Source organism: Borostomias antarcticus (assembly GCF_949987555.1).
Source record: "Borostomias antarcticus genome assembly, chromosome: 2".
Lineage (NCBI taxonomy): Eukaryota > Metazoa > Chordata > Actinopteri > Stomiiformes > Stomiidae > Borostomias > Borostomias antarcticus.
The window spans coordinates 29,011,794-29,036,793 of NC_140235.1; the positions used below are offsets into that span (position 1 = coordinate 29,011,794).

The 25,000-nt window shown below is 46.0% G+C and overlaps 1 protein-coding gene across 1 annotated transcript in view; it reads left to right on the plus strand.

Moving 5' to 3' along the window:
- Positions 1–25,000, plus strand: part of ptprn2 (protein tyrosine phosphatase receptor type N2) — a gene marked incomplete at both ends in the record, with an annotated part of 142,683 nt that overhangs the window by 89,049 nt on the left and 28,634 nt on the right. Inside the window, one exon of the mRNA XM_084454216.1 lies at positions 23,374–23,589. Coding sequence (XP_084310342.1) covers positions 23,374–23,589 — 216 coding nt within the window. The remainder of the gene's footprint in view (positions 1–23,373; positions 23,590–25,000) is intronic.

The window sequence follows — 25,000 nt, forward strand, 5'->3', positions numbered from 1 at the left end:
CCCATAATCCCATCGCATGTCAAAGAGAAGGAAATGTCGGAGAATGCCACCATCTTAGAATGGGGGGAGGCTCTTGTGGATCCCCTAATCAAAGTCCCCCATTGGGGGAAAAAAGGCAGGACTCAGAACTCATCTCAGTGAAAGGTCATGGACGATGATGACCTCTCAGAGCTGGATTTGGAGGCTTTCTTCCCAATTTCCTGCCCCATAATGAAGGTGATAGCTTGTCCACATTTTGACAAGCTGATGAAAAAATGATACTGTACTTCTAAAGAAGGGGTGCCCGTCTTTCGTTTACGAATTCGTCTCACTGGTAAACATGCGGCAGTAACCACCGCTTGATTATGCATTGTAAAGTTGTTTTTGCCATGTTTGGCGATACACAAATGCCTCATCAGATGGAAAATTTACACCTTTTCATGTTTCGCCGCTAATGATGGCATCGTGTTTCCATAACATAATCTGTTTACACATAATTAAACACATTGTGTGACTGGGAAGGTTGTTCACTCCAACGGTGAGACAAGTGTCTCTTGTGTGGACACCAAGAGACTGAAGTGAGACTGTGTGGCTTCGGGGGTGGGGGGGGAGGGGGGGGGGCGGTTGGGTGTGGGTGTTGCCATGCTGTAGTGCTGGCTACTGTGTATCAGAATGAATGCCTCAATCAGTCATACTCATCTCACCCACTCACTACTCTTAAACCACACGTGTACTTGGATTTGTTTGTGTGTTCGGTATGGGGGGGGGGGGGGGGGGGTCTGGCGATGTGTTGTAGCCATTGTATCTTATCTGCCTTCATATTACAGGAAAACACAACCTTCAGGACAGGACTGACCTTGAAAGCTTTTACCAGAACGCCAAGACATGCACATACATAAAAGTGTTCATCGGTTCCCTAACAACACATGCTAAAATGTCAGCTCTTACAAACTAGACCTACTGTACTGTATTGTACTCGAATCTCTTATTGTTATTATTTGCTAGGTTTCCAACCAAATATAATGTAGACCATCTATTTGTGGTGTCTTTGAAATGTGAAGGAGATTTCAATAGGGTACTGTAGATAAAGATAATGTAATAACACAGTTACCGTAATCAGATTAAGATTAAGGTCTATGTGTAATCAAATATAGGAGAGCACATTTGAAAAAGCACATTTTGTTATTTGAAAATGTATTGACGCAGTGCATCCAGTTTCCTGTGTGATCGATGTTGTGGTTGTTGTTGGGGTGGGAAACGGAGTACATATTCCCTCCTTTAATCTAACGGGCTGATTGGTGTAACGTGCTAATTTGTCACGTATACGTGACTCGACGCCATCGGGAAATCCATCTTGCGGGCAGACTGAGCGCGCCAGATAATTCCGGCGGCAGGAAACTTCAAAGGAGGCCGCGCTGCCCCGCCTTGCCCCAGCCAAGGCACAGACGTACGCCGGGAAATAAATAAAGAGCCATGATCAGAGTTTACAAATTGATCTCCGAGTCGCCACGGCTGTACGCTCTGCTTCAAAGCATGTGTTTCTACAATGGTTCTTTTTTTTGAAGCCGGGGCTTTTATGGGTCTGCAGATGGAGGATGTAGACCTGTATTTTCATGCTCATGCCGACGTCTCTTGTGCCAATTTGAGTTGATTTCATGTTCGTGCATCAGCGGGAGACCTGCTTTGGAGAGAGGGGATTTTCAGATGTAGACAGTAGCGTCCAGAGGGATGAGAGAGACATTGTCTAGATCTCTACTAGGAATATGAGCTACTGTATGTGCTCTGGGCTATTCAGGTACACTCCGGAGCTGTTGAGTGTGTGTGAGTGTGTGTGTTTGTGTAATTTACACTGTACAGTGTACTGTAGGCACATAAGCGCATGAGGTGACCGCTCTACCTAATTCCCACAGTGACGACGAACCAAAGATCTCTCCTTCCTTTTGATAAGCCGGCAACAAAACCGCGATGAGCACTGGCTATAAAAATTTCAGTAGTGCTGGGAGGCCAATCTGACTGTTTTAAAAGTGGCTTAAATGCCACAGCCATGGCAGATCTGGATGTGAAATGTCACACGGGAGCAGCCCCGTCGTGCCAGCGGCCATGTTTAGATCCCCCCTCTTTGGAGACACCAGCTGGCGCCGACTGATGAAAGCCCAACTAGCGGCTTCGCAACGTGGCAACCTTTTGCCATCACCTGACCTTTGGGCTTGGAGAAAAAACGCCGCCATTTTGTCCCGCGTTTTATCAGACGTTATAGATTCCAAAGTGCTTGGGAAGGGGCGCGTGTGTTTTTTAATGAGGGGATAACAGCATTCGGTATTCATATCTCTTAGATCCTTTTCATGGGTGGTTGTTGTTGTTGTTGTTGTTGAGAGACAGGGAGATGGTCTGTGCGCTGAGAATGACACCTCAGTCCAGGCTCAGGAACATTTTGTGCTGTGCCTCTTTACTGTAGATGGATGGAGTGGAGAGATGGGTAGAGAAATAATTAATTATTTTTGTACTGCATCTTCAATCTACTTGGTACTTCTCAGGTTTTATGAGTTTCGGGGTGTGGTGGGGGGCGGTGGGGGGGGGGGAGCGGTCCGTTATGTATCTGATTATTAGGGGCTGGACGGCCTCAGCTGCCGATCCCTCTTGTATTTCCCAATATACTTCTTCTTCCTAGGAAGTCTGACTTCCCATGCATGAAGAATCAAGAAACGTTGCACATAAGCCCAGTCCTATGCCAGAAGTCCTCAACTGGCATTGTGGGCCAATAATACCGATGGTGGCGCTACAGCAACAGTCAAAAGTTAAAAAAAATATATATATATATATTCCTAACAAATCAGCCTCAACATGCTGTCACTGTGCAACCACCACCAAAACGAAGGCTCAAGTGAGTAGAAACGTCCATATGCTTCAAGCTGGCAGGAAGTCCATCACTCAGTGTGCTAGTTCACCTCCGGGAGACAAGCTTCTGCTGCTGCAAGGGAGCAAAGCAGTGTTATTTGTCCAATCTGCCACTCGGGTGGCGCATACAGTACTGTAGCTCAGTAGGTAGAGCAGCAGGCTGGGTATTGCAAGGTCCCTGGTTCGATTCCAGAGTGTGCTGAAGTGTCCCTGGGCAGGAACCCCCAAAAATCGGTCCCCCAAAAATCGCACAGTGGCGTAGTACCTAGTACTGTTGCCTCACAGCAGGAAGGTCCTGGGCCTCTCTGTGCGAAGTTTGCATATTCTCCCTGTGTGCATGTTCTCCCTGCATGCATGTTCTCCCTGTGTGCATGTTGTCCCTGTGTGACTTGCTGTCAGACAGGAGCACCTGGAGGAAGATGGGTTAAGAGCAGAGAAGAATTTCATCAGTGGACACTACTGTCACTGTGTGTGTGTGTGTGTGTGTGTGTGTGTGTGTGTGTGTGTGTGTGTGTGTGTGTGTGTGTGTGTGTGTGTGTGTGTGTGTGTGTGTGTGTGTGTGTGTGCATCATCACCACCACTGTGTGCTGTGTAAAAACCACTGTATGACAATAAAAAAAAAAGTTTTAATCCCTTAGTGTTACTTCAACTCTGGTGAAGAGTAAAGCATTTAACTCAGAGCAGTGTTATTTGTCTAATCCCTTAGTGTTACTTTAACTCTGGTAAAGAGTGTTAAATGTTGAACTATTTTGAAAGTGTTCATTTAACTCTGGACAGTGTGGACCTATATAAACCCTGAAAAAGTGTTGAAATTGACTGAGATTTAATTCAACACTAGACTTTTTGCTGTGCAATAGCGGACCCTAGGACTACAACTGGCTTAATTGACTCTGATTGAGAGAACGCCTGTGCCACTGATTACCTCCGCCCCAGGGGCAAAGCCCCGCAGGGCGGAAGGTAATGTTTTCGCCCCTGTCTGTCTGTGTGTGTGTGTGTGTCTGTAAGCGGACAGGATTAAACAAAAACTACCGGCCCGATATGCATGAAACTCGGTGGAGGGGTGCAGCCTGGGCCAAGGAACTCACCATTACATTTTGACCATGATTCATTCATAGGTGGCTCTACAGTACCCATATTACTGTAACTTCAGTGTAGTGGGGGATTTAGGTTTCAGTTTCCTCATAGGTTTCAGGTTCTTGGCGCCACTTGCAATACCGAGCTTGGCTACTACGCCAAAAACTGGCTGTTCCTGGCCATGGGGGCTTGCTTCATGCGCCACTGAGCAACTCTCTGAGTGCAAGCCCCTCTAGATGTTTGATTGGTTTCCTTCTGTCTTGTTAGTCTGTGTATGTATAGCCTACATGTAGCTCCCATCTTTCTTTGTTCTTTGTTCAAATCAAATCAAATCAAATCAAACTTTATTTATATAGCACATTTCATACACAGAGGCAACACAATGCGCTTTTACAGAGAGCAATGGGAGGGTGGGCATAGGTCTCACCCATGGATGTATTAATAGAACTGGATAGGGTCACTCCATTCACTGACCTATAGGACCGCGCCATCTTTGAAAAAAACGCGTCATTGGTGCCTTTGACTGCGCATGTTAAAGGCGCCATTGATGTGTTTTTTTCACAGATGGCGCGGTCCTATAGGGCTTCACTTCAGATTTTGAATCCTGGGGGCCTGGTCTCACCCCTACATATTCCATTGTTCATTATTTGCTGTAGCTGTTTGTCATCCCTGGTGGTTCCTGGGTCATTTTGTAAGTTTGCAAACTTGTCAGCTTTGTCTTTTGTTCTTCACTTGTTAAGTGTGTACCTTGGTTTTATTATTTAGTCTTTGGTTTCCCCCCGTGGTGCCTTTAACAAATATTTTGTAGAAACTGCTGAAACTTCCATGTTACAGTACATGCACCTGTGACATTTACATGCAACCCTTGTGAATGTGATGTTTAAGTCACAGTGTGAAACCATCTATGGTTTCTCACATGGCAGGTAGCTCAACAGGAGTTCAGCCCAGGGGGAAGCAGAATAACAATGCTAATGCATACTCAGCCATTGTGCTGAGTGATGTGTGACATGGTTTTGTAAACAATATTTTTTAATTTGTAGCTGTTACTGTTTCTTCTTGATTGCATCTAGTCTTCTGACCAGTCGTTTGTCTGCTTACATCTCAATCAGCCCCACCTGTGCTCAATCAATTCAGTCAATCAGTGAATCCATGCTCAGTCCTGGTCCCATAACTCATTCCTGTCACAGTATGTAGGCCTACTAATATCCATGCAGGATTCCTATGGTGTAAATATCTGGCTGTGACATTTAGACTTTTTTAGTTCAAACTGCCAGCTTCTCACTTGGCTCAAACAAGAACATGACCTTCCCTTGGTGTCTGGTTGTTCAAGCCCTGGTTGAAGCCCTGGGTGATGCAGAATAAACATGCTAATGTCTATTCAGGCATTGTACTGTCTGGATTTTACACACATTAAAAATATTAAAAAAAAAATTAGTTTCAAATATTTAGGAGCTGGCCAGACACCCTCATCATTTGTGTCCATCCTCTTCCTCCTCAAAGCGCCAGGCCCCGACCCAGTGTTGAACAGCAGCTGTCATTTTTCGGGGTGTGTTTTTTGTTGTTGTCAGATTAAATTTGAAGATAATTTCAGGACACATGCTGTAGACTGATCTAAACTTTGAAACGTCTCTATTTTAACTGGCTGCACCATTGCTGTCTGTGGGGAGAGACGCGTCTGAGACACGTTGCCTAGCATCCAGGATGTTCCCCCCCCCTCTCTCTCTGTGGCGGCCACAGCTGGAGAGGGGGGGGGGGGGGTTAAAGGTCAGAGTCGGGTGGGGGGGGGGTGGGGGGGTGGCTGCTGTTCAGGCTGACAGGCTGCATGCAGGGGGGACCGGCGCGGACGGAGAGACGGAGGGTGAAGCGCCTGGCGGGCTGGCTGGCCGTCTCCCGCCCCCTCCCCCCCCGCGCTCGGAACCGCCCTCCACCACTCATCATCCAGACTGCCCCTCGCTCAACACACATCTGAGGCCAGCCCACCACCACCACCACTACCACCACCCCCAACCACCACCATCACAACAACCACACCACCTCCTCCACCACCACCACTACCATCTCCTCCACCACTTCCTCCACCACCTCCACCACCACCTCCTCCACCTCCTCCACCACCACCACCTCCACCTCCTCCACCACCTCCTCCACCACCACCACCTCCACCTCCTCCACCACCTCCTCCACCTCCTCCACCTCCTCCACCACCACCATCTCCACCACCATCACAACAACCACACCACCACCTCCACCACCACCACCACCACCTCCTCCACCACCACCACCATCTCCTCCTCCACCACCACCTCCTCCTCCACCACCTCCTCCACCACCTCCTCATCCACCTCCTCCTCCACCACCACCATCTCCTCCACCACCACCATCTCCACCACCACCATCCAGGACTGGGAGAAGGCTTCGGGCTTAAAGGCAGTAGACGCACTGCTATCGATGTGCTCGGATGATACATTATAATTGCGGTATAATTTGTTCATATGAATTTGGTCTCATTGCCTTTATGGCGTGATACTGTACTAATGGGAGTGAATTAAGGAGAAAAGGCCATATGCAACATCATTAGGAGTGTAGTGTGGTGAGTGTGTGTTAGTGGTGATGGCGATGTTGATGGCGATGGCTCAGAGTGATGACAAAGTGTCAGAAGCACAGATGAACACCTACTGACTCAGTAATAGGACGCTATTACCATGAACACAAGCTGTCGGAATACACTGATGATGTTATATCTGGGTCGGGGATGGGGTGTGTGTGTGTGTGTGTGTGTGCGCACGTGTGTGTGTGTGTGTGTGTGTGTGTGTGTGTGTGTGTGTGTGTGTGTGTGTGTGTGTGTGTGTGTATAAAAAGCTGTGTGTAGTCTCCTCAAACAGCCTGGACACTTCTACTAATAACAGTAGCAATTCCCTAGTAATGTACTGTTGGGGACACAACTCTGCAAGACTGACAATTTCGGTAGCTTCGTTCCTGGCCTTTTCCACATATTCCTACATGAAACCTTGCACACTTGCACAAAATGACATTCTCACAAGATCCCCTGAGTCACATTATGATCTTTCCAGCTGTTTTTACTATCTGACAGGACCCATTACAGTATATTATCATTTTTGCCGTTAACCTGTAGACAAGGTTACAGAATACAAAAAGTTGTTGACATTCCCACAACGCCTGCCATGTCTAGTTCATCTGCCATTGTTGGTTGTGTGTATAATAACTGATAATAATCTTTGAATACTCTTTCTATATCTTCTGGTTCCGTAAGTAATTCATTGGTTTGGGGGTCTCTAATTTTGTGTTGGTTAGTTGGTTAGTTTTGTATGGTGTTCAATGCTTGTTGTTTCCTATTACGTCTGGCCAGTAATCTATTCACCTTGGGGCCTCCCTCATAATAGGTTTGTTTCACAAATCTAGCTTTTTTTTCTGCTTCTGACAGTTCAAAATACAATTTTCATTCAAACAAACTGTTTGAATGGTGACTTTGAATGGTGGGGAAATTGAATCTAACTTTACGTGGGAAAATGGGTCCTACATTCAAACAGCTACAGTATCTTGCCAGTAATTCCTTTGCTATCTTAGATTGCCCAGAGTCCAAGGGTGATTAAAAAAGGTGGTAGTGAGTGAGGGAGTGTGGTGGTAGTGAGTGCAAAGGTCAAATTCAAAATTCTGCTGCTCCTTAGGATTCCCTGTCTTTTTGAGTTTTTTTGTATTAAATGACAGAATAATAACATGACAGTCATACTATTACAGAAGCACAAAGTACAGTGGCCAAAGGACTGTTGAGGTAATGATCACAAGACTTATCTCACCTTTTTATTGATTAGCTCTCTATTAACATTTGCCTTTTACAGATTAATGCATTTTATGTGGCTCAAATAAGGAACTAAATTGATGTGCTGCTCTGGCAGTGCACTTCATAGACAGCTTCCCTCATGGTAAATGAAATGCAATCATCTTTCATATCAGCTTTTATTGACTTTAATTGACTGTAATTAAAGATATTGCTGTAAATGCTCGTTCCATCTTGAGAAAGGCAAATATGGTACCTGCTTGCTTGATAGGTTTTAATAGCGGTTTCTGGCATGACCTTGAGTCTGTTTACAGCACATCGTTAGTGAGGAGCTTCCATCCTCGGTTATAAAGCATTGAAAGCGCAACAGTGAAACTGCATTAGGGAGTATTTTTTGCTGCCAAGAAAACACACTTGAAGCAACCAAACATTATGACATAAACTCTCTTTTGTATCTCACTAGGCTGAATTGGAATTTCATTCCACTATTTTTTTCTTTTTTTCTTTTTTTTTTTCTTTTAGAGATGCTACACGGAGGGTTAACAAGCTAAATAGGTGTTTTCCAACCCTGCACCTTTGGTCTGAGGTGAAAATAGGTGTTTTGTTCAAAGATCAACAGTCTGTTCAGCCATGTGACCCTGTACCCCCTGCGGACGCCTCATGCGCACACTGCTCGCGCGTATGGGAGGCGGGCCCGGACGGGTGAAACGATCGTCCGATCACAGACGCTTAAAACATTTTTTGGTCCAATCAGGAGAAGCGATGTGGTACTGTACACCCCATTCATGTGGTTGTAGCATGTTGTACAATACACACATTTCTAGTAAGTAACCAGATACTGTAACTAGAGGTTCAAATTCTAGAGAGTTCTGTGTAGCCACTTCAAGGGTCAAAATGCATAAAATGAAATATATCAATTTTAAACAATGAGGACATCGCTGTGCGCTGCAGCGAACTGTGCCTCTGCTGTTTACTGTCTACACATGCGACGGTGGCCTTTCACTCTGCCATCTCTGACATGACATTTTGTATTCAAATGCCAGCTGCAATTACCCTCGATAGAAAAACAACAACTTTGCGTCCCGAGCTTTTAACCTGTCATGACTCTGCTTACATTTCCCTCATCAGTCCTCCTTCCGGAACAACTGATTATCAGACATAACGAGACGAGCACAGCCTGCTCCGGCTTCACAGCGAACCGCTGCAAAGTCAACGCGGTGTTGGTGTTGATTTGAAGTTTAAGGTTTCCATTCTTTGTGTCAGGGAAGAGACAGAGAAAGAGAGGTGTAGAATTCTTCGGCGTGCCATTGTCTGTGAGAGCCGGTCTGCCATGGCACTGTGGACATTATGCAGCAGAGCGGGGAAGCGCTCACTAGAGATGAGATTTCACATTCTGACACGATGCCTTCAAAATGGACACGCTGACCACACAATCACACACACACACTCCATTCTCATTTGCGCCCTAGATACTCAGCAGCTCACACCTCCTACGCACACAAAAACACACACATACACACACACATTTATTTATGTCCGCATTTTCAAAATATATTGCAGGGGCCCAAATATAATTCCATTGCTATCATGTTTGGTCATTTAATATCTGTCAGATTTCATAGTTCCAAGCAAGCTTCGAGGATGTACACAATATATACTTACATGCACATACATACATACACATGCATACATATATCTTGGTACAGTATGTATTTCTGTGTTGCGTCTGACTCAGTAACACCAGGGGAGTTATGGGTACAGAAAACATATTCTCCTCCAAATAAAGCAGCTGCCAGTAATGCCTCTGTGTATGAAATGTGCTATACGAATAAAGTTTGATTTGATTTGATTACTGTACGAGATTGAGCAATAGTTAGCAGTCTGCTTTGCTTCACACTTGGCCAACCCCATCATCCCCAGGCCCCTGACTGTTAACCTATGGACATGACCCAGGCTGCCAAATATGAACACAATTAGCTGACACTTGTAGCCTAGCTGTATAATGGCTTGTACCAGCGGCTGGTACTTTAATTGCTTAGAGAGAAACGCTTCTTATAAAGTATGGGTTCCCAAACTCCATCAATGTGGGCCTCCCCTCTGAAAACAGTGACACACCCGCGCCCCCCCAAACCCCAAATTTGTCCATTTTGCAAGGCAGTGTTATCTAGCCCATAACGTTACACAGCTTAGTTAGCTCGGTGGCACCTGCTGCTAGTTAACGTTATGACTATTTCGCACAATACATTCATGCCTGCGGGGGGAGGCTCTCTCTGCACTATCCACAAATTTAGCAGGCCTCTCCCATTATTTATTTCGATTTTCTGACCTTTAAAATCACGTTTCATGCATAAAAACCATAGAAAATTCTAAAATAAAAAACATGTTTTTCCTTCTTTTTTTTCTAACCATCCCTCCGCGCCTCCCCTGAATTTCTTTGGGGCCCCCCAGGGGAGACGCGCCTCACAGTTTGGGAATGCCTGTTCTAAAGTACAGTGCATGTGGAATCAAAAGAACAGCCTACTTTCCTCATCAACCACAATGACATCTGGTGGATTTGCATGTGCATTTGAAAATACATGCAGATCACAATCACTGCATTGGGACAGTTGCAGCTTCACATGGGAGCTGTAATGTATTACAACAGAGGGGTGCAGGTTGATGATACGTCCTTGGTTATGATGTCAACAATTCTGTCTGGCTGTGAACAGACCTTTGTAAAAATGGCAACTGTTTAATATGTGGGACATGGCCTCTATTACCTGATGCTGGCCATGATGTAAACAGAAAGAGTATAAAAGTATACTGCTCACGTACACATGCAATCGCAAACAGGCTCAATCTGTGCACACAGATTGTGGGCGAACAACCACACAAACGTCCTAAATGCATACATACTATAGGCTACTTCAATAAATATGATTGCATATCCTGCATGAACAGACGGGGATTCACAAAACGGGTCCAGAGAGCCAAAACATTGAGAGACAAAAATTACAGCAGAACAGTTTATGCCATTTTCAGACACATGTACTGTACTCAAACACACACACACACACACACACACACACACACACACACACACACACACACACACACACACACACACATACACATACACACAGGCAATCATGTCTCATCACACATTTGAGAAAAATATTCATCACTGCCTTACAGAAACGTTTACAGTATAATGATGTTTGCTGGAGAAAATAGGCAAGATTGATTATATGCATTTACAATAATGAGTCCTCAACATGTGATTATATTACAGAACCAGAGAAATTCTGACATAAATCATAATTAAATTTGCCTTCAGAATTTTTTATCAACTATGCATTGTTGTATGTATGTATGTATGTATGTATGTATGTATGTGTGTGTGTGTGTGTGTGTGTGTGTGTGTGTGTGTGTGTGTGTGTGTGTGCGTGTATGTGTGTGCACGCGCACTTGCATGTGTGTGTCTGTGTGTGTCTGTGTACGTGCATGTGTGTGTTTGTGTGCGAGAGTGTGCGGGTGTGTGTAACTGTGTGTGTACAGTACGTGTGTGTGTGTGTGTGTGTGTGTGTGTGTGTGTGTATCTGTGTCCAGGGAGAGGTCGTAGGGGGAGATGTGAAACTAAACCAGCCTGGTGTTCTAGGCTGCAGAAATGAGCCTGGTTAGGGGTTCTCTGAAGTTCTCAAATGAGCACTGCTGCTGTGTTCTTCCCTCCGGGCCAAGTCAGCCCGGTAAAGAGACGAGGCGGCGAGGGGCGCACCGTGCGCCTCCAGGATCCGGTCTGATGGCGAGGCTTGCCCATGACAAGTTTCAAGCTTCAAGCTTTATTGTCATATACTCAATATGCAACATCATTATCAGTAATGAACATCTTAGGCTCAGAGCTGACTCAACTTTGCGTAATAAAATAAGGCAAAAGGGCATAGAATATAGTAAAATAGAATTAAATAGAATAAAATAGAATAAAAAACAGGAATGCAGTGCCACATTCATGTAGATAAATTAAAGGGAAGTGGCAGAAGTGACCATTTAAGGTGCTGTGTGCACGTGCATGCCCAGTGGGCGTGTTAGTCTTAGACTCAGTGGTTTTGGAGTCGGGTAGCTTGCAGGTACAAGCTGTCCCTGAACCTGCAGAGACTGGGATGGCTGGGGTCAGTGAGGCTCCTTTCTCCTGCAGCTCTGGCTGTATGGGTCCTGGACAGCAGGCAGCTCCGTCCTGGTGATGCGCTGTGCTTATTGGACCACCCTCTGCAGAGCTGCTGATTGGACCACCCTCTGCAGAGCTTGTCACCAGCGTCCCCAGCTGATTTTGGGGGCGGGAAGGGGAGGGGGGGGGCTGCCTAATTAGCAGTAATTAAATGGTGAAATCAGAGTGACCGCCTTGGGTCCGGACACGGTCGCCATCTGTCGAGTGAGGCGGCGTGGCGGATCGGGACGTCCTGGACGCTCACCAGAGAAGAGAGAGGCGAAGAGGGGGAGCGGAGGGATGGAGGTTGGAGGGATGGAGGGATGGAAGGATGGAAGGATGGAGGGATGGAGGATGGAAGGATGGAGGATGGAGGATGGAGGGATGGAAGGATGGAGGATGGAGGGATGGAAGGATGGAGGATGGAAGGATGGAGGGATGGAAGGATGGAGGGATGGAAGGATGGAGAATGGAGGGATGGAGTGATGGAGGATGGAGGGAGGGAGGATGGAGGGATGGAGGATGGGTGGATTCAGGAGCGGAGGGATGGAGGGAGGAGGGGAGGGGAAGGACGGGGAACGGAGGTGGGCGTAGAGGTGGAAACGAGGAGGAGGGGAGGGGAAGGACGGGGAACGGAGGTGGGCGGAGAGGTGGAAACGAGGAGGAGGTGAGGGGGGGGGGGGGGGTGACGGTATGCGGGCCGCTCTCGATGCAGCGTACGCCTCATTTGAGAATAAAGTACTGTATTTGATCAAAGCACGCACTCAAGTGGAAATTCGGTTATTTTATTATAGGCTACTGTATGTCTATTATAGGCTAGGCTATATGAGTTTAGTTGGCTATTTGATTGCAAATTTGATGCATTTTCACAAGTAATTAAGGGTATTTATTGGTCTATTATGAGTCTATATGAAACAAGTATACCACTTATTGAATTTGGTGCATTTTAACATAAGTTTCAGTCATCCGGACATTTCAGAGATACGAACGACCTTCGGTCCCGTTGGGTTCGGATACGTGGGGTCCTACTGTATGTCTGTATGTATGTATGTCCGTCCGTCTGTCTGTCCTCTGGGCTACTCTGTGCCTGTTCTGTTCAGAACGGGTTGAACTTCCAAGGGAAGCCAGTTTCTGCAGCGAGAACTTCTGGGGAAAGAACGATGATGTCCGTGGAGACCAATGAGAAGACTCTTGGATTTTATACGCGGAGGATGATTGGCCCGTGCAGATAGTGGGCTGTGCGGGGAGGCTGAATTGGCCTCTGATTGGTCACCGATGCGCATCTTTCCACTTTTCTAACGAGTCCAGCATTCCTGCGAGCTGTCGACATATTTGGCACTTAAAGTGGGATTTTAGGCTACTTGGACGTTAACTCACGTCACGGGGTTGACTAGCTTCTTTTCTGGGCTGGATGAGTTTTTCATTTAGTCCCGAGTCCCAACTATACACTCCCGATGAAATATGTTCAAATTCAGCTGGATTTGAAAGGTAGGCACTGGCTCCGCCCCTATGCCCAAATTCTGTAGTCTTTTACTCCAGACTAGTGTTCCAAGTAAGAGTGCTGGTTTCCACAGCTCAGTTGAACGGAAGCAAATCCAAAACTACACGCGCAGTTGAAATGTGCAATGTGTTGCTGGATTTATGACATTGCTGTAGCTCTTGACGCCAAACCAGCTGAAGTTCAGACTTTTCACACAATGACTTGAAGCCAGCGCCGTGAACCCCTCCTGTCAGAGCCAGCAGCAGAAGCTGGCAGCCTGCTCGCTCCCCGGCGACTGGGCTTTCAATTATGAATGCTACCTCCAACAACCCCTGTTGTTCCACAGAGCATATACCTATATCCCCGGCATCACTCATGCATGACTTGATGTATTGTCTGAAAACAGCTCTCGCTTTCCAAATTAATTGGGGTTTTATCTCTCTCTCTCTTGCACACACGCTCTCTGAGATAAGACGCTTGAAAAGAACACAATTGTCTTAAAGTAGTGTGAGTTTCATTCTGACAAAACAATTAAAAGTGTGTTTTTCGCTGTCTTTGGACTGTGGGGGTGTTCAAACATTTTGTTTTGAAACCATGGGCTTTTTTCCTATTCTTCACAGGGAGAAGTGCCTTATCACAGCACACATGCACATATTGTGCGTTTTGAATTCAGTGAATTGATCCAATAGTCTTCCCTTCATGAACTTTGGTAAATTACATTTTGTGACTTTGGTACATTTGCTCTCTGAGTATGCAATTGAATCAGGGTACGCTGTTGCAATATTAATCTCACTCTAACGTCATAGAAAACTGATTACACTATGAAATAAGTCCCTGTCTTTCCTCTGGGAAGAAAGCAATCAGAACCGTCTGTAATTTGAGTTGACACACAGTTACAATGCAAAACACATCCGTTGACGCCCATTGACTTAACTGTAATTGTTCATTTGTAAGTGCTCCTTAGAGTAATTATTTTCAGTGTTTTGGCGGGATTTAAAGCTTGACATGAATAATGTGTCAGAGATGGTAAGAGTGGCATTGTAGAGAGTCTGTCCCTCACCTCATTCACATTAAACAGTTGAAATTAAAAATGGCATCTAATCATGGGCTATAGCAGCATGCAACATGATTTAGGAAAGTGATACTGGAGATATTATGGTCTGATTTTAAACATTCCCATCAGCAACTCACCATTCACACTGAAAGCCAGCAAAACATTGCCAAAGACAGTCTGCACTTTCTGGACGTATGCATAGCCTACAGTACATTCCACCTCTTTCTTTCTCTCTCTCTCTCTCTCCCTCTCTCTCTCACACACACATACACACACAACTGAACCGTAAACACATCAATGCATCCACCTCTTCATACTGTATGCCAGGATTTCCCACCCCAACCCCATTTGATCTCTCTCCAGATAGAATGATGCATGTTCCTACCGCAAGCTACTGTATGACCCCCCATAAGGCTTTTTTCCTCTTTTTTTGGAGCACATATACTGTAGTATTGATGTCAGTGTGTGTGGGTTGTCCTCCATGCTTTAAATAGCTGAAATGACAGCCATACTATAGCATGTACCTTGATCAGCCGCTTGTTTACAGTGTTGAACCACTTGGCTGGGTCCAGTGCTGGGAATTACGCAAGAAGGAGGCTTATATGAACAAGTGAATCTGCCGAGAACAGCAGAATGACAGGGTTGACACACATTTGGTCTGAATCGGCTCTTTTCTCAGTGAGGGATGAACATGAGACAGACAGCACAGCACAGGAATGGGACCTTATTGTGCGCATCTTGGAACACCATCCATCAGGAAAGACGCTTGCCTCTCTAAGTTTGCGTTCCTCGGTTCTCAAAGTGTGTGTGTGTGTGTGTGTGTGTGTGTGTGTGTGTGTGTGTGCGGGCAGGGTATAATTTTGTTCTAAATGTTGAGAGAGGAGAGAGACAGACTCCTGATCCTTTGCTTGTTTTTTGTGTTCTCTCTCTCTCATTTGATTCCTGAGTTCTTGTTATTTTATTGCAAAAAGTTTGTTTAAACCGGAGTTATGGTGTTGTGCCCACACATACAGTAATATTTTGTCCTACTAAAACATATGTGGATGCCTTGATGGGCTCTGAAGGCATAAACACAAAACATATTGTAGGCTACTGTAATTCCATTTAGATTTGATGTAATTAGACATTCCAATTAAAGAACTGAAACTGGAAAAAAACTGCTGTCAAAAATAGACTATAATGTACAGTGTGAAAGGGAAAAGACTGCCCAGAAAAGAGGCAGTGCTTTCTCCCACATTGGGTAATAATGCATCATCAACAACAGCACTCTGTTCTGCTCTGTGTGATAAAAAACAACAGCCCTCCACATATTTATCAGCATTAGAGAAAATTCTAACCCGCCAACACCTCCCCTGAATGAACACTGTAGCCACATAACACCTCTTTCTCTGATATTTTATGAATAATTTATTGCATCCCCTGTTTCCAAGACTCACATACAATCACACCGTGCTATTTGGGTATTCACACACATCTGCTTATGTCTGTGTGGGTACACCTTAGAAAGGTTTGTGGTGTGTGTCGGTAGGCTGTGTTGCCGTGCGGTGGCCGGGTAAATGCATTAGTCTAATCTGATCTCATTATGCTGGGATTGGGATGCGCGCTGAACCTCTCATCAGGCCCCTGCTGCCTGCTTTATCTACTGTTTACTCCAATATATTACAAGGCCTGAGGTTTTACTGCCAACTGCTGTCTGGCCAACACACACACACACACACACACACTGCTTGGATGCATGCATGCACACGTAAGCATACCCCCTTGCAAGCGAAGCAGCGTCCACCGAGCACAGACGCGCATGCGGAGCAGGCGTTGTGGGTTTTCTCGGCGCCGCTATCTGGGGTAGTACACTTGATCCTGACATTTGTTTAACATTCCCATCCCTCCTTGTGAGCGACGTTGTGAAGTGCATCCTACTCCCTGCTCCCTGTTTAAACACGCCCCCCCTGTTTTATTACAAATGTGAAATGTGTCACAGAACCTACAGTAGCAGAGGGGCGGTTGGAGGAAAGATTAGCGTGTTGGACTTCCTGCAATATGGACACATACTGTACTGTGATAGCACAGTAGGCTACGATCACACAACGAGTAGAGGACAGGAGAGAGGACCGACTCCACTATCAATGCTGTGCTTCATTTTGTTTTATGTAAAAAAACAAAATCTACTTGTACTGTATTGTGGACTTGTGGACTCTACAACAGAGAACATGTCCCACCGGTCTTTCTGCCGTTCGGTTGAACCGTGATTGACTGTGGAAGTTACTGTAGTTCCCGTTCTGTTTCATAAAGATGAATTCCAACGTGGAATTCCAATTCCTGACCAATGTGACCAATTCCTGAGGCGCTTAACCATTGGCGGTGGCCTTTCAATGTCGTCACAGGATGTGACAGGAATGTAATGGCCGTAATGTGGGAAAACGTGGCCATTTTGTGGCTAGTTCCAGATGAAGGTTAAAAAAAACAGGTGCCACTGTCTCTCCCTCTAGTTGGTATGGCTGGGGATTGGACCTTGATGAGTCATTCCTTCCTGTTTTTTGTCCAATCAAACGCCCATGTTGGTCCGCTTGGATTGCTGGGCGAAGGTTGGGTTGGTGTGTGTTAGGCGTTGAGGGGTGCGGGAGAGGGATGAGTGTGTGTATCTCTTAGAAGGACATTGTTTGTTAGTAGTCGAGGAAGTCCTTCCAGTTAGGTGGAGAATGAGATATCCATGAATATACTGTGTACTGCTATTTTCACACATATACTACATGGGCCCCTGGGTTACATGTAGCCTAGCCTGTACATCGACAGTAGTACCGACATCGACAGGCAGGCAGGCAGGCAGGCAGGCAGACAGACAGACAGACAGACAGACAGACAGACAGACAGACAGACAGACAGACAGACAGGCAGACAGACAGATAGACAGACAGGCAGACAGACAGACAGACAGACAGACAGACCAGCAGACAGACAGACAGGCAGACCGACTGACCGACCAGCAGACAGACAGGCAGGCAGACTGACTGACCAACCAGCAGACAGACAGACAGGCAGGCAGACCGACTGACCGACCAGCAGACAGACATGGGGCTGCAGGTTTTGTTCTCGGCTTCACACTGCCAACTCCAGCTGTCACACACAGGGACAATGGGAAAAGAGGAGGCGGGGGGCTCTGAATAGAAAAAATAAACGGGAGACCCCCCCCCCCCCCTTCGCCTCCATCCTTTCCGACTCTCCCAATTCCCCCCGCAAAGACTCGTCATCTGCATTTGACAGGACCCCCCCCCCTCCTCTCTCTCCAACACCCCCTTTCTTTTCCCCTCTCTCCCCCCCCGTTTCTCTCTTTCTGCTCACCATAATCCTCCTCCTCTCCCTCTCTCTGTCCCTCTCTCTCTCCCTCTCTCTGTCCCTCTCTCTCTCTCCCTCTCTCTCTCTCTCTCTCTCTCTCTCTCTCCCTCTCTCTCTCTCTCTCTCCCTCTCTCTCCCTGCTTGGTGCAGCTGTTGCTCACCATAGGATAATGTTCTGGGCCTGATAACTAATTAGTAAAGAGTTTTAGGGGATTTGGTCTTAAAGCAAACTTTCCTTGACTTTCATCTCACTCTTGTGGTCCTAGGTGGACAGTTAGCAGGGTCGTACTTTTTAAGGGCGACATGCTTTTTAGGTTTTGTCTTTTTCTCAGGTTTATTCTCGGGGATGTAATGTCCCCCAAGCTCTTAGTTACAAAGCCGATACAAATGTTCTAGATCTATTTCACATGCATCTATTTGATAGGTAGGCCGTATCTATTTGATAGATAGTCTATGCCCCAGATTCTGCACTCGTTTTATCATATTCCCCAAATTAATTCAGTAAGGAAGGGAGCGCGGAAGGAGAGCCTGAGAAAACAGCAATTTACGCACACAGGGCACAGAGACCCCAAGTAGCTTAACAAATGAGTGACTAGCCCGATGTCCATTCATACCCCCCCCCCCCCCTCTCAGCCTCCCCTCATCCCACAAGCCTATTAGCCAAGCATCCCTCCTCGAACATTCACTGTCGACAACATGTGGAGGCATCGCTATAGCAACCAGTGGATATGACATGTGCAACAGACAGGGACTCCGGAGCCGCTGAATATAAGGAGGGGCTCAGCCTCACACCAAATGATCGCAAAAGCCCCCGACCCGTCCCCCATCGCTTTTCACTGGCATAGAGGCGTTGAAAGGACTCACTGGGCATCTGCACATTCTTGCGAGGCTCGGAAAATCAGGCGGGCATATCCTACATTCTCCTCCTTTTTTATTTTCGCCCCTTTTTTCTCTCTCATTCTCCGTCTTCGTTTCGAAGCATTTGAAGCTACAGCCCTTTTGTTGCGCGCGCGGAGTCGCACGGGACACTGGCCGGGAACTTTTGTGGAGCGGATTGAGTGCCCGGCTAAGGACGCGGTTTGGTTGCTGCGGTTTCCACTGTCTGAATATCATGCCCTCTGGAATACAAGATAGGCCTGCGTGTTCTACAATTCACTGCGAACTGTCTGACGCACGCCTCAGTATGGATTTAGGTAAGAATCCCCGAGTCATACTGTATTTCTTATCGATCACGGTTCTTCCTTGCAATGCGGCAAAGACACGTCAACGACTTGTCTTAAAATGCTGCGAGGTGGTATGGTTATGAAAACCATGAATTGCATGAACGTGGAATTGTGATTCTGCATGTTTGGCTTTGCGTGCAGGTTGGTTAGCAGCGCCTTACTCAGTGATACTGGCCCTACACCGACGCACGAGGCACCTGCTAGCCGTCGGAAGAAATGAGTGCTGGTCATAATTTGAAGGCACTGTGGTTGATTTGAAATTATTTCACATTTCTTGTTTCACATAGAATGCAGCGGTAGGCATATCCGTGTTAAGTGATCAGTTGTATTGAATATATAGACTATTAAAAATAACAGGTTATTGAGCAGAGGTGCTTGAGGTCTCCAACCAGCACATCTGGTTGGCGAAGTTTTCGTTCAGGCCCATGGACTCGTTCCCCTGATACCAAAAGAGGATTCATTGATGAACTGAGCCTTCTACTGAAGATCAATGTCCACAGTCCAAAGGCAAGGGATTGTGCTTCAGATTCAGACGAAAATAATATTTTACACAGCGCAATGATTCCCGATTTCCTCCAATCCTCTTAATACTATTTTATTATGTGGTTTAACATTTTGCTATGTGTTTTGTTGATCACTATTGTCATTGTTGTTTTTTATGCTGTGTGGAAATGTTAAAACACATTGAGCTGCAATGTTTGCGTGAGAAGTGCTATACAAATAAAGGTTATTTATTATTACTGTTATTATCTATGGAGGGCTTTATTGCAGCTTCCAAGGGAAGGCTAATTTGCTATTAAATTTATTTCAAAAATAATTTGGTAAAAGGGAATAATAATTTAAATATATTTTTCTAGAAGGGTTCCTGTTCCCTTTTTTCTTATGAACTCGGTGAAAATGCATTTGAAATGACGGCTTCAATTTATATTATGTTGCATGCTAATTATTTCAAATGACAATGCAATTTTGAGGGAGGAATACTTTCAATACATTCATCAACACTTCAGAAACGAGGATTGGATAGGATACTATAGGATTCAAATCTTTCAACTGCAAATTGGTTTGCTTGTTTTTTGTGCTGGTGAATGTCTGCAATTATTTGCCAAGATTGGGAGTAGTGGTGGTGGTGGTGGTGGTGTGTGTGTGTGTGTGAGTTGGAGGGGGGGTTCTCTTCAAGTCCTGGAGCGTATTGTGATCAGAGTCTGAATGGATAGCCAGCCACCCCTCTGGCCTCTCACACTGTGACCTTTCCTCAATAATTTGAATAAAGCAGAGCCACAGAAATCCATCTGCCCTTTGTCTTCTCCCAGAGTTACTCATCCAGCGGAGAGGGAGAGGGAACGAGGAGAGAGGACGAAAAGTGAAATGGGGGGAGAGAGAGAAATAGAGGGTGAAATAGAGGGTGAAATAGAGAGAATAAGTGAGGGAATAAAAACTTTATTGAGTAGGCCTGTCCTAGATCACATCCAAGAAGATCAATCACAAGGTGTATGTCCCTCTTCAAAATGAATATTGAAAGTCTATCAGTGTTGAGAGATGAAAATTATGACAATTTATTAAAAACATTTGTGTTACATTTAATGTTCACCTTTTTTGCAAATACCCAGAATTTATACCAGGAACTTAAGAATGAAGAGTACAACTAAATGTTGTTTGAAATTTACAAAATGTTTAAGATTACAACGAAATGTTGATCAATTAGATCATTTCCACCTTTTATTATCTTTTATGAATTTATCTCCCTTGTATTTCGTTTCATTTAATTTTAACTAATTTTATTTCAAAATTTCTAGAAACCAATGAAATCCAGGATTAAGGAAATAGCAAATAATGTTAAATTTGTATTTAAAACATCACAATGTTTTTCAAAGTTACATCATAGGTCGTTTTTGTCTGTTATAGTCTACCTTTAGTCACATGGATATATCCCTGATTTCTCACATGGAAAGTCCAGTTACATTGTGGTAAATGGACACAAATCCATCTCTCTCTCTTTTGCTCTCTCTCTCTCTCATCCATCCATCTTTCTCTCTCTCTCTCTCTCTCTCTCTCTCTACAGACAAATGCTCTCAGTTTGGTGTCTGTCCCCTCTCAGACACGTGAAAGGGCATCATATTGGGAGGTGTGAACAGCATTTGATCATCATTTCCATTGGGATGAGCAGCCCTCCTTTTAAGCCTTTTAAATGTTTTTAAGTCTTAAGACATGAAGTACAATTTTGAGAATAGTGATATTTTTTTTTTTAGCTATGACTTTCAATAGAAAAGTGAATGAATTTTTAAATATGTAAGAAATAAATGAGTACTAAATCATACACTGTAAATACATTTCTCTAAATAGCAAGAGTTGCCAAAAATCTATAATTATCATTATTTGCTGACAAATTAATACACAATTTATTATGGAGTTCCATAGAACAAGATGTGAATTGCTTAGAGACTGGGCAGGATATAACCGTTTTTGAAACCAAACGCACAAACCAAAACCTAAGCAATACAGGATTAAAATCATGAATAAACCAAAACCTAAGCAATGTGACTGCACAGCGCACTGTCCTGAATATGCAATTTTTAATCAATGAAAAAGCAGCATCAACTCCCTTAGTCCCAAGCTTAGTTCCTGTCTTACTCCTGAGCCTGAACAAGCGAGCTGGACCTCATTGTTTTCAACACTCACAGTAGTTGATTGAAGCTGTGGGAGCCGGAGATGTTGTAATCAGGAGACCACCATCAGGCCAACATGGTAATCAGCGTTAGTATGTCTAGAGAGACACTGGCCTCCATACAATCATGTAAAGTTAAAGCGGATTGTCTGCCATGGTAAATGGACTAGAAGATGTAGTTGTCTATCGATGGCGTTCTATTTTAGTTTTCCCTTACCCTATTCTGCCCCCATGTGAAGGATAGATTTGTATGTGCTGTTGATTTGATTGAAGCTCTCTGCTACAGTATTTCCCATCCCTGTTGATTAGAATACGCACATGTATAGATGAAAGGAGATGGGCTGTTTGTGAGGCCTGTAATCCAGTCTTTCACAAACATTTTCAATCGCTCTGTTTAGCAGCGCTAAAGCCCACTGAGAACCAGGCTACCCTACCTACACTGGGGCCCTACTACAGGGGCCCTGCCACACCATTCTCCTGGGCTTAGACTTAGCTAGCCACTCAGGTGGGGGGATGGGGGCGGGGGGGGGGGGGGGGGGGCATCACAGACAAGCCCCTTTCTGGCGCACCGGCCCTGGGTTTCGGCCCAAACCGAGAGCACCCCCACCCCCAATCCAAACCCTGGTCCCTCAAGCCTATCCACCCCCAACCATTAGCTCAGGGAGTCTGGGAAAGGACCCTAATCCAGCCAAACTCAAGACAAGAGGGGCTAATTAGAGACAAGCTTTTAGTGTTCAAACCTCCTGCAGCTCCTGAGTGGCATATCTGGCCACGCCAGGACAGAACGGACCATAAACCTGCAGAGAGCTGGCCAGTATGTCGGCTGTGGCTGGCTGGACAGGGCCAGTCAATAAGGATGGAGTGAGCTTGAACGCACATTATAAAAGCGCTATTAGCGCTGGCTAATGAGGACAGGCAGACAGGCGGTCGCAGTGGGAGGAGAGGGGGTGGAGGTACTCCAGGAGGCAGGCCAGGAAGGAAATATAGTTGTTTTGTTTCTTTAGTAAACATTTGTAAAAAGAACCCCCCAAAAAGTATATACCGTATGTGTGTGTGTGTGTGTGTGTGTATATATATTTATATGGGTCAATGATGTATAAGGTGTCTCATGTCATGCAGTACAACACAAAGCGCTCCCTCGAAAAATGTACATTTTTTGCCCATCATCACAAGCTTAAATATCCATGCGTAGACTGGCAGAAATATAACCACCAAGAAAAAGTGACATTATTTTATTTTGAATACAACATTTTAAGAAAAATAACAGCGTTGCACTGAATGACATTAGATGTCATTGACCCATGTATGTTTTTGAGGAGGAAGTCTTGGGAGATGTTTTTACTTTATGATCTGCCCAATCATTACATTCCCATATGCTAGTACACTTTTCTATATGTGTGTGTGTGTTTGCATGTGTATCTATTTGTGTGTATTGGGTTAATACTGACATATTTGCTTACTTTGCTCAAATTATAACAAACATCAGTATCACACCCAATATGTTTGCTCACAGAAAGACACTTGTTTGTCCACGAAAGAAAACAAACAAACAACAAACAAACAAACAAAAATAGCAGCTTCCCCACACATCTGCATCCATGATCCTGAAACCTGAAAACGAAACTGTGAACTCAGAGCCTGTGCTGTCAGCGTTCGGTCCCGTGCAGTTTGTCTGACCGCTGTGTCTTTGTGGCCTGCAGAGGGACAGCCTGGCCCAGATCCCGGTGGTGAAGGAGACCAGGGTGGAGTCGGGTCAGTTCCTGGTCCTCAGCGTTCTCTCCATGCTCCTCATCCTGGGGCTGCTGGCCTCCTCCGGCGTCCTCTTCTGTCTCCGCCAGCGCTCCCACCTCCGCATGAAGGAGAAGCTGGCCGGCCTGGGGGCCAACACCGGCATCGATGCCACCGCCACCTATCAGGTAAGAGCAGCCCCCCTCCACCCCCACACCTCTCAGCCAATCGGGGCGCAGCATGCGGAGTGTCCCGGTTTTTCATTGGCCGAGAGAGTGCTCTCTCCCGGCGGGGCTCTCACTCTGATTGGTGTGTGTTGGTGTGTGGTTTTACATTTAAATGGTTGCTGGGAAACGAGGTCTGCTTCTGTGTGATGTGCATACACTCTGGTTCATTCCTGAGCTCATTATTTGATTAGTTTCTCAGCAGAAGTTTGATCAATTACAACTCCAGCGTTTTTTTGATCATTTCCTATTTCTTATACGTAATAATTGAGGGTTACATTTTCAAGTTTTAACATTTGTCTGCAATGGACTTATACATGTTTTAAGCTATGTATGTACTGTACCATCTCGCATATTACAAGATTTGTGAAGAAAGTCCAGAAAAAAGCCAACATGCAGACTTCTCAGTAACAGCTATGCATGCCGTGACCTGTTAGCTGGCTGGCTGGCTGCCTGGTTAGCAGCCTGGTTGGCAGCCTGGTTGGCAGCCTGGTTAGCTTCCTGGTTAGCGGCCTGGTTAGCGGCCTGGTTGGCAGCCTGGTTAGCTTCCTGGTTAGCGGCCTGGTTAGCGGCTTTGTTAGCAGCCTGGTTGGCAGCCTGGTTAGCAGCCTGGTTAGCAGGCTGGTTAGCAGCCTGGTTGGCAGCCTGGTTAGCGGCCTGGTTAGCAGCCTGGTTAGCAGCCTGGTTAGCGGCCTGGTTAGCTTCCTGGTTAGCGGCCTGGTTAGCAGCCTGGTTAGCAGCCTGGTTAGCAGCCTGGTTAGCAGCCTGGTTAGCAGCCTGGTTAGCAGGCTGGTTAGCAGCCTGGTTAGCAGGCTGGTTAGCAGCCTGGTTGGCAGCCTGGTTGGCAGCCTGGTTAGCAGCCTGGTTAGCAGGCTGGTTAGCGGCCTGGTTAGCAGCCTGGTTAGCAGGCTGGTTAGCGGCCTGGTTGGCGGCCTGGTTAGCAGCCTGGTTAGCAGGCTGGTTAGCGGCCTGGTTAGCGGCCTGGTTAGCGGCCTGGTTAGCGGCCTGGTTATCAGCTTTGTTAGCCGCCTGGTTAGCGGCCTGGTTATCAGCTTGGTTAGTAGCCTGGTTAGTGGCCTGGTTAGCGGCCTGGTTATCAGCTTGGTTAGCAGCCTGGTTGGCGGCCTGGTTAGCGGCCTGGTTAGTGGCCTGGTTAGCGGCCTGGTTATCGGCTTGGTTAGCAGGCTGGTTAGCAGGCTGGTTAGCAGCCTGGTTAGCGGCCTGGTTAGCAGCCTGGTTAGCAGCCTGGTTAGCAGGCTGCCCGGCTGGCCTGGCTGCCCCTGCTCCTCCCGGGGCCAGGGGAGCGCGGTGGCGCTAGCGAGGCCGGGGGCCATATTGATTTGGCGGCGGGGCTCAGCTGGGGCTCAGCGTGGCT